Here is an 18,441-nt window from a genome sequence, read left to right as displayed (position 1 = left end):
AAAGGATACCCTAGCAAACAGTGACCATAATATGGTAGAATTTAGCATTCAGTTTGAGAGTGAGAAACTTGGGTTGGAACCAACTGTGCTAAACTTAAATAAGGGCGACCTGTAACTAGTGCAGTGCCACAGGGATCAGTGCTGGGGCCTCAATTATTTACAATATATATAAATGACTTAGATGAGGGAAGTGAATGGACTATTGCCAAATTTGCAGATGATACAAAAGTAGTTGGGAAGGCAAGTGGTGAGGATGACACAAAGGGTCTACAGGTGGGTATAGACAGGTCAAATGAGTGGGCACAAAGGAATGGGGGCAGAGGTGGCTGGAGTGGACTGGGATAGGATGTTAGCAGACAAAACACTGATGAACAATGGCAGACGTTTAACAAAATAGTTCATGACTCACAACAATAATATATCCCAGTGAGGAAGAAGGATTCAAGGAAGGGGACAAACCAACCATGGTTAACCAAGGAAGTTAAGGATAGTATCAAATTGAAAGAAAAAACATACAATATGGCAAAGATTAGAGGATTGAGAAAGTTTTAATAACCAACAAAAGATAACTAAAAAATAATAAAGAGGGAGAAAATAAACTTTGAGGGTAAACTAGAAAGTAATATAAAAACAGACAGTAAGAGCGCTTTAAATATATAAAAAGAGGAGAGAGGAGAGAGATCAAAGTGAACATAGGCCTCTTAGAGAATGAGGCTGGGGAAATAATAATGGGGAACCAGGAAATGGCAGAGGAGTTGAATAAATACTTTGCTTCAGTCTCCACGGTAGAAGGCACTAATAGCATTCCAAATATACTAAATAATCAAGGGCAAAAGGACATAAATACAATAACCATCACTAGAGAAAGAGTACTAGGAAAACTAATGGGGCTAAAGGCCAATATGTCCCCTGGACCTGATGGGTTGCATCCTAGGATATTAAAGGAAGTAGCTACAGAGATAGTGGATGCACTGGTAGCAATCTTCCAAGAATCCTTAGATTCTGGAAAAGTCTCAGGGGATTGGAAAACTGCCAATGTAACACCCTTATTCAAAAAGAGAGACAACATACACATAACTACAGGCCAGTCAGCTTAACATCTGTCATTGGGAAAATGTTAGAGTCTATTATAAAATATGTAATAGCAGAGCATTTAGAATTACATAATCGAGTCAGCATGGCTTCATAAAGAGGAAATCATGCCTGACAAATTTATTGCAATTCTTTGAGGAGGTAACAAGCAGGGTAGATAAAGGGGAACCAGTAGATGTAATATATTTGGATTTCCAAAAGGTGTTTGACAAGGTATCGCACGTAAGGCTACTTAATAAGATAAGAGCCCATGGTGTTGGGGGTAGTATATTAGCATGGATAGAGGATTGGCTAACTAACAGAAGTGAGAGAATTCGGATAAGGGGGGCATCTTCAGGATGGCGACCTGTAACTAGTGGAGTGCCACAGGGATCAGTGCTGGGGCCTCAATTATTTACAATATATATTAATGACTTAGATGAGGGAAGTGGATGGACTATTGTCAAATTTGCAGATGATACAAAAGTAGTTGGGAAGGCAAGTGGTGAGGATGACACAACAGGACTACAGATGGGTATAGACAGGTCAAATGAGTGGGCAAAAAAGTGGCAGATGGAATATAATGTGGGAAATGTGAGGTTATGCACTTTGGCAGGAAGAATAGAGGATCTGAATATTATTTAAGTGGAGAAAGACTGCAGACGGCTGCAGCACAGAGGGATTTGGTAGTTCAACAATTTTAGATCATGAACTCTCTCCTCCATCCCCACCCCCTTTCCGATCCCCCACCTTTTTTTTCCCCCAATAATTTATATAGATTATTCTTTTCCCACCTATTTCCATTATTTTTAAATGTATTTCTATCCACTGTTTTATCTCTACCTTTTAGCCTATTTCGATCCCTTCCCTTCACCCCACCCCACCCCCACTAGGGCTATCTGTACCTTGCTTGTCCTGCTTTCTACCCTTAATTAGCACATTCCTCAGATAATATCATCACCTTCAACGCCTCTTTGTCCTTTTGTCTGTGACATCTTTTGGTTATCTCCACCTCTCACTGGCCCTCTATCCAGCTCAACTGTCCCACCCCCCCTTAAACCAGCTTATATTTCACCTCTCTTCTATTTTTACTTAGTTCTGTTGAAGAGTCATACGGACTCAAAACGTTAACTGTGTTCCTCTCTGCAGATGCTGCCCAGACCTGCTGAGTTTTTCCAAGTATTTTTGTTTTTGTTTGGGATTTGGGAGTCCTTGTGCATGAATCCCAAAAGGCCAACATACAAGTTCAACAGGTAATAGGGAAGGCAAATGGAATGTTGGCCTTTATTTCAAAGAGAATGGAGTATAAAAATAGGGAGGTCTTGCTAAAACTATACAAGGAGTTTAGCAGAATGAAGGCAACCTTATTGAAACATTTAAGATTCTTAGGGGGCTTGACAGGGTGGATGCTGAGAGGTTGTTTCCCCTTGTGAGAGAGTCTAAGACCAGAGGGCATAATCTCAGAGTAAGGGGGCACCCATTTAAAACAGAGATGAGGAGGAATTTCTTCTCTCAGGGGGTAGTTAATCTGTGGAATTCTTTACTGCAGAGGGCTGTAGAAGCTGGGTCGTTAAATATATTCAAGGCGGAGATAGACAGATTGTTAATCAGTAAGGGAATCAAGGGTTATGGGGAAAAGGCAAAATAGTCGAGTTGAGGATTATCAGGTCAGCCATGATCTCATTGAATGGCGGAGCAGACTCAATGGGCCAAATGGCCTACTTCTGCTCCTACGTCTTATGGTCTTATAACCTACTTTTACAATTAATCACAATAATATTATGAAAATTGTTACATTTTCATGACATAGGTCAGTCAACGTATATTGGCATTTGGAATTAGCTGACAAAAGCAAGGAACTGCTCACCATTCATATACACAGGGTTGTACCAATACAAAAGGTTACCGTTTGGGGTGTCTAATGCTCCCGCAGTGTTCCAGAGCATCCGGGTATCATGGGTCAGGTGCTAAGTGAGATGAAAGGTGTATGCTGCTTCTTAAATTACATTCTAATTAGCAGTAAGACAGAGAAAGAGCATATTTTAAGGTTCAACAAAGTCCTAGATCAACATCAATAGTGCGGCATCAAAGTTAAAAATGAAAGTGTTGTCTCATAGTGACAAGTGTAATACACCTGGGTCACCAAAGAGATGGCAAAGTAACCACCCATTGCAGGAGGCGTTGAGGAGATTTTGAAAGCAAAGAGAACAGAGAACAAAGAACAACTTACACAACAATCCCTATGAGTGTTGTATTTTTTTAAACTCATCCTTAATTTAGTTAATATATTTGTTCCACTGTATCAAGAGCTCAAGGATGGAGTAGATTGGGAGTGGTCTGTGCTGTATCAAAAAGCATTTAAGAGTAAATAAAGTACTGACCAATGATACAGCTTTGGCTCACTATGATCCCAAGAAACAACTGGTTTGAATGTGCAATGCGTCACCACAAGGGTTAGGTGTGGTGTTATCTCAGATAATGGAAGACAGTGTGGAGAAGCCTGTATGTGACATATGTTTCAGGCACTTTAACAAAGTTGGAACAAAATTACTCAAGTTGAGAAAGAGGTATTAATGATCAAAAATGGGATTACCAAGTTCCACAAATACTTGTACAATAGTAAGTTCACTTTATTAACTGACCACCAAGCCCTTACAATCATATTTGGTTCAAAGAAGAGAGTACCATCCCTAGCTGCAGCACAGCTTCAGAGATGGGCATTAATTTTGATGGCCCATCAGTACAATACTAAATATTGTAAGTCAACAGGTCATGCAAATGTGGATGTGCTTTTGAGATTTCCTGTGAAGAACGTTTCATTTCTAGCCATGGAATTACCTGTGAATTACTTTACATACACAAATGACAGTGTCTGCCAGACAAATTAGTGAAGAAACTTGCAAGGATGTGATGCTCAATAAAATGCTCTATTATGTCATAAATGGCTAACTTAAAGAAAGTGATGATAGGAAATTACAGGAGTGTTTCACACATAGAAATAAACTGAGTGTAGATCAAGGCTGTCTCCCATAGAGTTTAAGAATCATTATTCCACCAAGATTTAGAGACAGATTATTAGAGGAGCTTCATTAAGAGCACACAGGGATAGTCCATATGAAAGCAGCAGCACAAAGCTTTTTTTTGTATTCAAATGTAAATAGCGATATTGAAGAGTTGATGAAAAGTTGTGAAGTGTGCCTCAGAATGCGCAATAATCTGACCAAGGTTCATTTCATTCCATGGTCAAATACATGAAAACCATGGGAATGAGTACATGTCGACTTGTTTGAAGTGGAAGGAAAGGGGTACCTTGTTTTGGTCAATAGATATAGCAAGGGGATAAATGTTGAGACTGTGCCCAATACCACAAGTGCCAAAATGAAACTACTGAGGTTTTGAAAGGTTGGTTTGCAATTTATGGATTGCCAGAGCTGTTGGGGTCTTATAATGATCCAGAGTTTACATCAGAAGCATTTGGATTGTTTATAAGAATAGAATTAAACACACTATACCACCATATCACCCAGCATTGAATAGTGCTGCAAAAAGTGTACAGGTTGTGAAGTGGTCTTTGCAGGTGTATAAACTAGGTGACAAACTAGGCAGCAATTTCCATGTTTCTCTTTGACACGGGCTTCATAACTTTCGATTCTCTTACAGAACACAGTTTATAACAGGTTGCTCAACTTACGCATTAGAGTTTAAACATGCTCCTACTTCAAAGTTTAAGTTTGCTTATGTCTGACATCAATAACAAAGTATGAGAAAAGCAAAAAAAGAGTCATGAGACCTGAAGCATGTAATTTAGAGAGTTCAGTGTTAGTCAATAGTTCATGGCGAAAAACCGAGGTAATAAGGACAAGTATGTGATTTGAATTGTTGTAAAAAGAGTAGGTGCATTCACATATCTAGTGAAGATTGGAGAGAGACTCCAGTGTCATGTGGATCATTTGCTTGAAGAGGAAATCTGACAAAAACAAAAAGGAGAACATGATAAACTTCCTATAGTCTAAATTCTTCCTGTAGTCCAAAGAGAAAGAAAGTTAAAGTCAGAAAGAAAATGAAGGTTTGCCAGTATCACAGTGTAGACCAAGTGCGTCAGGGTCTTTGATTAAGACAAATCAATTAATGTCACAATCCAAATCTTTAAGTGGAGTAGGTAGTCAAAGTCAAAGTTCATATTTGAAACACAGATGTTGAGGGACCAGAGTCAGGATAATGGAAACAGAATGAGATACCCAGGCCAAAACAGAAAGAAGCCAGATAGGTTAATTGAAGGTATGTGGGAAGAAAGGAAGTAAAAAGTTATTTTTTTCATTATTTCTTGTCAAATAATGTCGTTTTTGTTAAAGGACATACTGGTGTTAAGTAAAAACATTTTTTTTTTGCATGTAAACTACTCTTGTGATTTACATATACGTATTAGTTTTAATTATAGTTAAAAAATATATGCAACCCTAACCTGTTACATTTCAGGTATTGTTGATATTGGTTCAGTCATGTTGTTTTCTCAGAACTTATATAAAAAGTGCAAAATGGTCTATGTATACACGTTTTTTTTAAGTGGGAAGGGAGTGCAATGTATTGTGAGAGCTGCCCTCTCTGTTCTGTTGGGGAGGTGTAAATAAAGTTAGTTCAATAATGGCTGCCTGCTGTTAGTCCACATGCTAATCTTTTCTCAGTACAATACAACAACAATGGGCAGATCATTACGGATCATTATTTGGTGATGAGGAGGAATTGGAAGCCCTTTCATGGGGGCAGAGTGGAAATTGAGTTAACAAGAACAGCAGACAATTCACAAGGAAAGGCACTGATAGGCTGGTAACCGGTGTAAAGATTCTCATTGGGTAAGCAGCAGCAGCAACAATTTCCTGGTTAGGTCGCTCTGCTTACTGGTACCTGGAGTCCCACAAATCTGTGCGGTCCCCATTTGCATGGCATAAGTAGTCTTCCGCCTGAAACAGGAGAGCAGTCGAGCCAATCATTTCAACGACAGATCAGGAACACCATGCAAATCAGGAAACACGGCGATAACTTCAGTGCCTCAATTTTCAAGATACTACTGCCTTGTTCACACCCAGGAGAGGCCACGAAAAATCAGCCCCCCTGATTTTCGATGGTCTATAATCAGCAATGTTGGTTTATTACCTGCTAATCCTGCTGTCACCATAATCAAATGTTTCCACATCTGCACAACAGATCACAGAGCTCAAACAGCAAAATGTCAGTGGAATGTTAGTCTGCTTTGCCAATGTAAGATCTGATATCTCTCACTATGTCCAGTCATCAGTCTCAAACAGCCTAGACGTCAAATAGGTTAGAAACCACTAGTTTCTTAGTAGTGAGACTTTTGTACTGCATGCCTGTACTTTGTTATTTGCTCAGACTTTCTTTCAGTTGGCAGTTTGAAGTAAAGCTGATAAAAGCCCACCAAGTGTTTGGGGTGAGAGGGAGGCAGATCGAATAAATAATGAAGCAAACACCTAGGCCAAAATTTTTTTGTCAGGTGGGCTCAGTGGGAGTGGGCAGTCGGGGAAGCTGACTGCCACCCACGATTGGCTCCACACCGCAATTTCACGCGGGCAAGCCAATTAAGGCTGCCCTGTGTGGATTGTGAGCAGCAGCACTGAGCACTATCTGTGCGGGTGGGCGGGGGGGCGGGGGGGAGAGCCGAGCCTTGCGCGCAGTTCGCACATGCGTGAGAAAGAGCGCTTCAATCTCCCTGAGGCACAGAGCTGCCTCAGGGAGATTGAAGCGCTTTTTAAAAAAAATTAATTAATGCAATAAAAATTTAATGAAACATGTTCCCTCATGTGACTGTGTCACATGAGATGGGACATGCTTTGAATTTCAAAATAAACATTTTATTTAATTTGTATTAGCTTTAGGAAACCTCATCCCGCTCATGGATGAGGTTTCCTAAAAAATGTAAAGGCCGCTTGGCCTTTTCGCCTGCCCATCAACCGTAAGGTTGCCCGCCAACTGTAAGGGCAGCATAAATTTCAAGTTAATTAGCTTATTAATGGCCTTAATAGGCCTGTTAATTATCAGCAGGCGCACAGCCAACTCTGGCGTGCGCCCACCAAATTAAATATCGCGCGAGTGCACGATGACATCGGGACGCACGCCCAATGACATTGCGCGTTATATTACGCTGGTGCGTGTTGGGTGTTCACCCACACGCTGACCGTAAAATTCTGGCCCTAGTTTGGAAAGAATTATAAAACTCTATCAGTTACTTTAATAAATCCAATAAAACCACCATTTCCCAGTTCAGATCCTGCTACAGTATTATTTTCTTAGCAAATGGGAACAACTTTGTGTGGCACTGAAACAATACACATACCACAAGCTGCACATGTTCTTAACATGGTTTCACAAGAAAAGTGATTAAACAAAGTCCAGGAGGCTAAAGGAAAGATATTAGTATTTGTTCTGTGAGTTACAATTCCAAAGTAGCATGGACACCAATAGAGTGAATAAACACAACAGTATACACAAAGGTTTTAGAAGTGAACCTTTGTGCTGTTTCCCATTAGTTTGCTTTTTTTCAGACAAAACGGTGTAAACGGGTTTCCCTCGTTGTATCTGAACATCAGAAGGATTGCACAACAGGACATCTGTGCTGTCAAAATAACACTTCTTCATCTACTCTATTCTCAGAAAATGATGAACCATATGGATTTAATACCATATTGCTATCTACTCAGTAATTCCTCGCACCATGTCATCAAACTCAGATTTGTGTTGTGCTGTAATCCATGAAATGTTTTGCTATTCTCCTTCTCACTTTGCTGCCACCTACTGTCAGATTTTTAACAGCTGGCCAGATTGAGGCCACAGCATAAACCATGTGGTTTCAGCAAAAACAACACAGACGGCAGGTAGAGGGGTGGCAGTTTTTGGCAGCACCTTCAAGGCACTAACGATCCTCTGATGGTGGCTAAAATGTGGTCCTGAGCAGAAACGACAGCTTAGCACAAGATGACACCTTGGTAAAGGAGCTGAAGTCTGTGCTAGGAAACGCCACCCAGAGGCTCATTAAACTTCTGCATGTTGTTTAAAATGCTTGCTGGCACTTCTCCCAACGTCCTCTCCCAAACAGTGGCCAGCTGTTTCGGAGTAAACAAGGCATTCTTGTAGATTTCAAACATGACCTAAACAGATAGTCACCAATTCATGTTCACTCGGTGCTGAAGAAGGCCTCTGAAACACATCAGGAAACCTTCAGGGACACTTTGTCAAGGTCAGGGCGCTAGGAACAATCATTCCAGAACTTCTCGGAGGACTTGACCTAAACATATTAATGATATTGCCATGCTCCAGTATATTATGAGTTTTCAGACAATACTTTAAAATTCTGAACAAAAACCAGATGGTTAAAATGGCCACTGCAAACCATGTGACCTTTGGCAGTATCAGCTCTAGGTAGCCCTGAAACGCCAAGAAAATACCTAATTAAATATGGACATTCACAGCCATTTGGGAAATTCCCACAGTGCTTTGTTTAAGGATGGACCGTCAACAAAAGCACTAAAGCATTCCAGCCACCTCATCTTTCTGGTTCATCACAGACAGAAGGCGCATCGAAACTCAATGCATTTTAGACAAGTTTGAATGGGTCCCCATGCCATTGTGAATGCGAATGGGTCCCCAGTGGGTCCCACTGTATTGTGATGGTCCCTTATCCAAACCCAGACTGGATAAACTTCAAAAGTGTCAGATGAAAAACACAGGATGTTTATTGACCTGACCACCTATCTTAAAAGGGCGTTGGACTTTGTTAACAGGTCACATGGGTGAGTCAGCCATGCTGGTTGCCTGTTCTTAAAACAGCAAGAATCAGCTGTGCAGAGACAGAGACCCCGTCAGAAAGCCAGCATATCAGCTGCAGCCAATTAAGCAGCCAAAGTAATGAACAGCAATACCTTGAAAGTGGGAGAAGGACTTTCCCCAATTGTTCTAACTTCAAATTCACCTGAGAACCAACCTTGTGGCAATTTAACTTCCAGATGCTTCACAACTTACTGAGAAGCCTCTGATTACAAGATGCTCAGTTCAACTAAAAGCATCAACTCAGCTAAGAATCTGCAAGCCTGCCATGAAACAGCAACTGAGAAAATTATACTTTGCAAATATATTGTTTATTTTTTCTTTATCTGTATCTAATGTTTGTGTGAGTGATAGTGTGTGTGAGGTGAGCGAGTGAGATGTCATGTTTTTAAATCTCCAGGGCAAGTGTGCATTACTGGGCAAGAACCTTCTTTATTTCAAAACTTACAAAAAAAGCTTGCTGCTGGAATTATTTCAATTGCGAAATCATTCTAAGTGTAAGAAAATATACATTCCTCATTTACAAACCCTTATCATGGACAGTAAGAAAACACAAAATTCTGTCCATGATAATATGCTACTCCAGTTTATTAGATACTCTGTAGGAGTCACTAGGAGAAAGGAAGTGCTTGATCACAGGCATCTTGCTAGGGAAGCCTGTGGAAGGAACAGAGTTATTCTTCCTTCCAATCACAACCAATGAGGTGTAACGTCACAGATATATACCATCAGTGCTTAAAGAAATGGGCTTGATTTAATCCCACTCGCCACTGTTCCATGACACAGAATTTTTGTTTTGCTAGTTGGGCTGGAACAGATATGTTGCTGATAAGTAACATTAATAGCATGCATTGCAGTGTGTGTACCATTGATCTCTGTGACACAAGTGGACCACAGTTCTCCACTTCAATGGCCAGACCTTAACACTATCCATTTTTATAAACTGGGGTGGCATAGTGATAATGTCATTGGCCTAGCAATCCAGAGGCCCTGGTTAATGCTCTGAGAGAACATGTGTTCAAATCCCACTATAGCAACTGGTGGATTTTGAATTCAATTAATAAATCTGGAATTGAAAGCTAGTCTCAGTAATGGTGACCATGAAGCTATCATTGATTATCATAAAAACCCATCTGGCTCTCTAATATCCTTCAGGGAAGGAAATCTGCCATCCTTACCCGGTTTGGCCTACTTGTAACTCCAGGTCCACAGAAATGTGGTTGACTCTTAACTGTCCTCTGAATAGGCCTAGCAAGCCACTCAGTTCAAGGGTGATTAGGCATGCGCAACAAATACTGGCCTTGCCAGCAACGCCCACATGCCATGAAAGAATAAATTAAATGCATGGGCAAATGGTTTTTATGCATTTCTCCATTTGAAATGTTTTTACATTATGCTAAAACATGAAATTTCAAACTATGTTGACCAATAACAATACACAACCAATAACATTACACATTAGCAGTTAAGAGAAACCTCAGGTATCTCATAACCAAAATTGAACTAAAATTACCTTTAATTTGATAGGTACGCACACTGTTACATTTTGTAGTACTTTGTGTTGTTCAGGGTATTTTAAAGCAGAATACTTTACCAGGATATGTTTACACTAAAGCTAGAGAAAGCCTCTTTCCTGGTGTCTGCTGTATTCGCCCAGTGTCACCAGTGATAGTACAAGTCTTATTGCTGCCTGTTTCACTTTTCCTTCCAAAAGGACTTATTATATAAATCTGTAATTGATATCTTTAAAATGGAAAAATATAACACAAAGAACTTAGCCTCAGAGTATTCAGTGTAGGAACTGAAGAAGGGTATGTTAAAATAGAGCACATTTTACACCTTAAAATTGATTTCTTCACTTCTTGTAAAGTAAACAAAAGTACTCCAACTTGAGATTTTTAATTTCTGCTATTTCCTGAAGATTCTGTTCCGTGGTCGACCATGCAAACATTCAAGGACAAAGCTCATACAAAGAAAAGCCATTTGACGGAGGTATCAGAGGGCTGCTGTCAATAGTGAAACCAGAGCCCATTATCAGCACCTTCAGGAGATGAAGGCTGAAATCTGAGGAGTGCCATAATATAGCCTCCACATGCACTTATTCTATTTGTGTCTGCACAAGTGAGAGAGTTCATGATTGCAAAGCTGACAGCTTGGCTTATTTCATTTCAGAAGAGTAAGTTGTACAGAAACAACCCTGACAGCAAGGTGTACTAATTGTTAGTCTATAGATTGCATACTTTACATATTCTGATTAGCTAGCCACCAACCACTAATCTGGAATGAGAACATCAATAAATCCCTAATTAAAGAGACAATTTGGTTCAAGGTGGATAGAATAGCCTACCTGTAGCACATGCCTTGAATGAGCTGAATAGCATGAGCAACCTGTCCCTCATTCCCTCTGAATGAACAAAATTTTCTTCAGAAACGCTTACCGCTACTGAGCAAGCTCCACCAGCTTCCATTCAGACTCACGTTAATTAAAGCATTTTACTACCTGTGCAGTTTAAGCAGCACTTTACTCCCTTAATCCAGTTATAGAACCCGATGAAGACATCATTAAAATCACAACATGTTAATAAAGCATCATGTACATTTCTAATGTGATATAAACAGTACAGAAAATAACGCAACCAACTTATTTTCAGAGCAAGTGCAATAATATAAGAGCAGCTGAGTGTTTGGAGCCTATTTTTGCAATGAACAGATTGTGACAGCAGCCTGCCTGAGGGGGACTGTCTTCATTCCAACCCTGTATTATATAAGTATTTTCAACTTTATAAGCTCCTACTCTACATCAGTAACCAAGGCAAAACAGTCAAGACGCCTTCCCCTTGCCAAACAACAAAAAAATGAATTTTCAAACATTTTCAAAAGAAGCTTACCTTTTGATTGTCTGCGTTATCGAGGTCTGTCTTTGAAACGTGGGCCGTCTGTGTTCATTTGGTGGTGATGATATTCTTGTGCTTTCAGGTGGCATGCTGACACTCCGCAAATATGGTTGATGTCTTGAAGGCTGCCCCTAAAATGAGGCAAAAGAAAAGTTACTCCCATCTAAAAGAGTCGGCTTTAAATTCGCCAGCCATATCCATGACCTGATCGCTTCTAGCCATCCTCACCTCCTCTGCACAGATACATAGTCATAGTTCCAGCTTACCAATTATCAATTTGAAGTATTTCATTGCTGCATCCTTCAAGATTATAACTGGGTAAATGTCAACATGCATTTTGGCAAAGATCCAATGGTCTCCAGTGAAAAAAGGAAATGTTGATCTTTAATGCAAGGGGGCTGGAGTATTAAAATAGGCAAGTCTCATACAGGGCAATGGTGAGACTGCACCTAGAGTACTGTGTCCAGTTTCGGTCACCTTACTTAAAGAGAGATTTACTTACACTGGAAGCAATTCAGAGAAGGTTCACTGGGTTTATCGCTGGAATGAAGGGATTGTCTTATGAGGAAAGGTTGAACAGGTTAGGCCCTATACTCATTGGAGTTTAGAAGAATGAGAAGTGATATTATTGAAGCATATAAAAATTCTGAGGGGGCTTGACAGGGTAGATGCTGAGAGGATGTTTCCTCTTGCGGGGGAATCTAGAATTAGGGTGCACAGTTTAACAATGAAGAGTTTCCCATTTAAGGCAGAGATGAGGAGGAATTTCTTCTCTCAGCGTTGTTAGTCTGTGGAATTCTCTATACCAAAGAACAGTGGAGGCTGGGTTATTGAAATTTTTCAAGGCTGAGTTGGACAGATTTTTGATTGAGAAGGGAGTCAAAGATTATTGGGACAGGCAAGAAAGTACAGTTAAGGCCAGGTCCGACCAAATCAGATCAGTCATGATCTTATTGAATGGCGAAGCAGGCTCAAGGGGGCAAATGACCTACGTCAGCTCCTATTGCCTATGATCTAATGTTCTTATACTACCCCTCCCATCCTTTCTCTCACTCCTCCCCTCTTTAGTTTTCCCAGCACATATGTTATTTCCCCATTGATATTATAGCCAAATGGCTGACTCACCCTCTTTTGTCAATGCTACTTTTGGGTAAGCTGTCAGGAGTTGCATAAAATACTGTTCAAGGCAAGCGTTTAGTAATTTGCCCTTTTAGTAGGGAGTACCAGACCTCTACTCTGTGCTTCTTCTGCTAATAGCATAATCAAGATTGTGAATTGGTGCAGGGGTCATTGAATGCTCATAAAGCATCCTACAACTCTCAATTTTAATTGAAATACAAATGTTACCAATGAAAACTTCTCGAACAATACAGAAGATTTTTAAATTTAAATTAATAAAGTTTAGCCTGCAAATCTTTGATATAGCTCTCTTTATGAATTGGGGTTCCGATATTTTGGGTGAAATCTTGTGAAGGTGACGGTGGTCCCAGCTGCTGGCTAGAGAGCTGACGGGAGCCTCACACTAACCTCTGTTCAGGAAAGGTTAGCACAGGGATTGTGAATTTCACTGCTGCTGCAGTTTTGCCAGAGCTGACCAGATCACTTAACGGGGTTTATTAAAGACATAAGATAAAGGAGTCTCTGGGGAATCTGCACCATCAAGAATGTCATGGCCTTAGCTAAGGAGGTCTGCAGGAGTGCTGGGTAATGACTATCTCCACGGGCCTCGGATACAATATGGTTGCCGGTGAACGTGACTCAGGGGCCGAATCGATTGAGTGGGAACATGAGAAGCCCCATGTACTAGAGGCCGAGTTAGAGAACTTTGGAACTCCCTGTGCTGCCACATGTCTGCAGGGAGTGATGCGGGTGCTTGTCGTTGTATAAGATGTATCTTTGCTGTATCGACTATTTAAAATGAAATTTACCTTATTCTTTGAAGTATCATTTGCCTGGTAATTCATGTTTAATTAGCTTTGGTTCTGATTCATGTTAAAATTAAATGCAAGTTACACAAAGTGAAATCTTGTTGGTAATTCCTACACTGGGGATCATTCAGTAAATTGGGTCATTTTGGTTTTTGATTCGCCCACAGGGATCATAATACTCTTATATGTGTTTCAATTACATCACCTCTCATTCTTCTAAACTCTAAAGAACATAGGCCCAATTTACTCAACCTCTCCTCATGGTCCAACCCGGCTCATTCTCAAATCCATCTAATGAATCGACATAGAATCTCCTTAGGCATGGAGGACAAACTGGGCACAGTGCTCCAGGCATGGCCTTAACAAAGCTCTACATAGTTGCAGAAAGACTTCATGCGAACATACGAAAATAGAAGTAGGCCATTCGGCCCCTCAAGCCTGGTCTGCCATTCATTAAAATCATGGTTGATCTGTCTGTGTTTCGAATTCCACATTCCCATCTACCCCCGACAACCTTTGATTCCCTTGCCTAACAAGAATCTATCTACCTCCACCTTAAACATATTCAGTGACCCCGTCCACCATTTTCTGATGCAGAGAGTTCCAAGGTTGCACAACCCTCAAAAAAAAAAATTCTTCTCATCTCTGTCCAAAAACGGCAACCCCTAATTTTAAAACAGTGCCCCCTAGTTCTGGACTCACCCACAAGAGGAAATATCTTTTCCATGTCCACCTTGTCAATACCGTTCAGGATCTTATATACTTCAATTAAGTCAACCCTCACCCTTCTAAACTCCAGTGGAAACAAGGCCAGCCTGTCCAACCTTTCCACACAAGACAACCCACTCATCCCAGGTATCAATCCAGTAAACCTCCTCTGAACCGCCTCCAATGCATTTACATCCTTCCTTAAATAAGGAGGCCAAAACTGCACACAATATTCAACATGTGGTCTCACCAATGCTCTGTATAACTGAAGCATAATATCCTTACTTCTATGTTCAATTCCTCTCATAATAAAGGACAGCATTCCATTAGCCTTCTTAATTACTCGCTCTACCTGCATACTAACTTTATGACTCATGCACTAGAACACCTAGATCCCTCCACAACTCAGAATTGTGCAGCCTTTCTCCATTTAAGTAATGCTCTGCTCCTTTATTCTTCCTGGCAAAGTGAACAACTTCACATTTTCCCACATTAAACTCCATCTGCCATATCTTGGCCTACTCACTCAAGCTATCTATATCTGTCTGCAACCTCCTCATGTCTGCTCCACAACATACTTTCCTACCTATCTTTGTGCCATCTGCAAATTTAGCTTCATACCTTTATTCCCCTCATCTAAGTCATTGATATAAATTGTACAAACCCCTGCGGGATTCCACTCATCACATCCTGCCAAGCAGAAAAAGACCCATTTATGCATACTTTCTGTTTTCTGCCAGCCGGCCAATCTATCCATGCTAATACGTTACCCCCTACACCATGAGCTTTTATTTTCCGCAATAACATTTGATGTGGCATAGAACCATAGAACACTACAGCACAGAAAACAGGCCATTCGGCCATTCTAGTCTGTGCCGAAATATTATTCCGCTAGTCCCATTGACCTGCACCTAGTCCATAACCCTCCAGACCTCTCCCATCCATGTATCTATCTAATTTATTCTTAAAACTTAAGAGTGAGCCCGCATTTACCACATCAGATGGTAGCTCGTTCCACACTCTCACCACTCTCTGAGTGAAGAAGTTCCCCCTAATGTTCCCCCTAAGCCTTTCCCCTTTCACCCTAAAGCCATGTCCTCTCGTGTTTATTTCTCCTAATCTAAGTGGAAAGAGCCTACTCGCATTTACTCTGTCTATACCCCTCACAATTTTGTAAACTTCTATCAAATCTCCCTCATTCTTCTATGCTCCAGGGAATAAAGTCCTAACCTGTTTAATCTTTCCCTGTAACTCAACTCCTTAAGACCCGGCAACATCCTAGTAAATCTTCTCTGTGCACTCTCAATCTTACTGATATCCTTCGTCTAGTTAGGCGACCAGAACTGCACACAATACTCCAAAGTTGGCCTCACCAATGTCTTATACTTCAAATGCCTTCTGGAAATTCAAGTACAGCACATCTACAGGTTCCCCTTTATCCACAGCGCATTCTACTCCTCCAAAGAACTCCTTACTCTTATACTTCAACCCTTTATAATAAAGGTTAAAATAGTATTTACTTTCCTAATTGCTAGTTGTACCTGCACGTTAACATTGAGATTCATGTACAAGGACATCCAAATCCCTCCGAACACCTGCATTTATTAGTCTCTATGTAAATATATTCTGCTTTTCCATCCTTCCTTCCAAAGTGAATAACTTCAGACTTCCCCACATTATAACTCCATCTGTCACCTTGTCCAATAATGTAAACAGTCTCTCTCCCTCTTTGTATCCTCCTCACAGTTTACTTTCCCACCTGGAATTGCAGAGTCAGTCAGTAAATTTGGATATATTACCTCCAGTAACATTATCCATGCTGGCATAGACTTGATGGGCCAAATGGCCTCCTTTTGAGATGTAAGTGACTCACTGGCTCTGGCTTGATATAAATGGTAAATACTAGAGGTCCAAACATTGATCCTTTTGCACCACTCGACCATTTACACTTAGCCATCCTGAAAATGATCCGTATATTCCGACTCTCAATTCTCAATGCATGCTAAGATATTACCCCCAATCTCATAAACCCAAAGTGGTGCAGCGGTCTCTTGTGGGGTACTTATTAAATGTCTTCTAAAATCTTAATATACTATATCTACGAGTTACCCTTTATTTACCCTGCTAGTTACACACTCAAATTCTAATAGATTTGTCAAACTAATGTAACAGAATTTTTTCAGAAGGCAATAAGGAGGGTTGATGAGGATAACGCATTTGATATAATCTACATGGATTTTAGCAAGACTTTTGGTAAGGCCCCATATAGTAGATTGATCCGTAAAGCTCATGGGAACTGAGGGAAAGTGGCAAGTTGGATCCAAAATTGGCTCAACTTCAGGAAGCAAATGGTAATGGTCGATGGGTGTTTTTGTGACTGGAAGGCCATTTCCACAGATTTAGACTTAGAAGTCCTGTCCTGCTTGTGGCTACTCCTACCAGAAGATTTTGCTCTTGTGGTAGATCACGTTCATCTGCCTTGTACCATTCTCGCACATCCACTGTAGCTCATCTGCAACCTCTGTGACATCGGTCATCCAACTACGCCTAGGACTATGCCCCATCTTTCTGCTGCCCTCCACTTTGCCCTCTAGGAGAGCTGTCTGTAGCTTTATAGCTCTGATTGAATGGTCAAATACTGACACTCTCTTTACTGGGTCTCACTTTTTGGAATCATTTTAGTTCATGCAATTTCAAACACATCTTCTTCCATTTTATGGTCTTTTTATGCAATTTTTAACAAACGTCTTAGCATCCACATTTCAAAGGCTTCTATTTTTTCCCCACAGATCTTCACTTATTGTCCAGGTTTCTGAGACAAACAGTAAAGTGGATAGAATGTAGCGTCTTATGAATTTGGAGCTTTCCTCCATGGAATCAGGCAAGGCATTTCCTCTGGCAGACTCTTCATGGACTACCAGTGATAGACTAGATATTACATTGGTAGGTTCAGTGGAGTAAAGATCTGAATGCTGCTCAGCTGCTAGAAATACAGCTGACTCCTCAAAAAAGGCACCAGAGACTGCATATGGTGCATCTATCAATTGGAAAGATAGACCAACCTCTAGGACCTCAACTTGCAACAGATCACTGAGTGTTGCAACAGCCTCTTCCTCATCAGTTCATTCAGGAAAGAGCCAGCCCAGATCCAACAGGCCTTCATGTGGGTGGCCACTGTCTGCTGCAATGCCTTCTGTATCTTCTACCTCTGGCCTAGCTTTATAAAGAACAGAGAGATTCATAACCTCAATCTCTGCCCAGAGTCTAGTGGATGGTGTCTCTGAAAGAAAGGAACTCTCTGCTGATTGAATAAACTTCCTCAGCTGCTATAGGCTGCAATTCTAAATAAAAAGTTGACGGATTGTCCCATGAAAGACAATGAGTTGTTCAAATGCTGGTCATCATCTGTTTTTTCCAGAATTCCTATAAGTACACCCACATCTCCACTCAATAAGAATGGAGAGAATCAATGATCTGTCACCCCTTGTAACAAAGAGGAGCAATGATCGGATTCCAATGATTGGAAGGCTTGTGCCACCTGGGCGTTGCAATTTGATTCTGATGGATGATGGGGTATTGGCTGAAGTCAAAATCATTTGCTAGTCTATTAACGCCAGTTCCAGTTTCAATTTTAAAGATGGCAATAAAGCCTTTACACTGCAACTGACCAACAGTCTTGACTAAGACCATTAACTTCCCCTAGCAACTCTAGTGTGTCTCACAATTATTTTCTTGACTTCTTCCTCGTCTGAAGTTCTTGAATTTACAGAAATGCTTGAGATGTCCACTCTTCCCGCACTGGCAGCATTCCCACCCCTGCTGGGCAATGCTGGCGTCTTTGCTGGTTTTTCGCTCTGCAATGTAAGCATCGTGAAATGGCTGCTACTGTGGTGTTTCCCACCCTTTCGCTCAGTTTGTCAGGCTTTCATGTTGAAAGATACAGCACACACTTTCCTCCCTATACTTAATACAGGAAGCAGTGAAACTTAAACCCAGTTAAGTCT

General features: G+C 40.8%; 1 protein-coding gene across 9 annotated transcripts in view; it reads right to left on the bottom strand.

Annotated features, from left to right (window-relative positions):
- The window catches only part of rhbdf1a (rhomboid 5 homolog 1a (Drosophila)), a 351,324-nt gene that overhangs the window by 128,720 nt on the left and 204,163 nt on the right, over positions 1-18,441 (bottom strand). For 7 of the 9 annotated variants that reach the window (XM_078558344.1, XM_078558345.1, XM_078558343.1 and 4 more), the window contains one exon: positions 11,796-11,926. In XM_078558344.1, coding sequence (XP_078414470.1) covers positions 11,796-11,926 — 131 coding nt within the window. Of the gene's footprint in view, positions 1-8,837; positions 8,896-11,795; positions 11,933-18,441 lie in introns of all 9 variants that reach the window. The other 2 variants (XM_078558346.1, XM_078558350.1) reach the window with 2 other exon arrangements.

The sequence above is a fragment of the Cetorhinus maximus genome, chromosome 15 (assembly GCF_964194155.1).
Source record: "Cetorhinus maximus chromosome 15, sCetMax3.hap1.1, whole genome shotgun sequence".
NCBI lineage: Eukaryota > Metazoa > Chordata > Chondrichthyes > Lamniformes > Cetorhinidae > Cetorhinus > Cetorhinus maximus.
The sequence above is the reverse complement of the archived record's forward strand: the minus strand, read 5'-3'. Positions and strand labels throughout refer to the sequence as shown.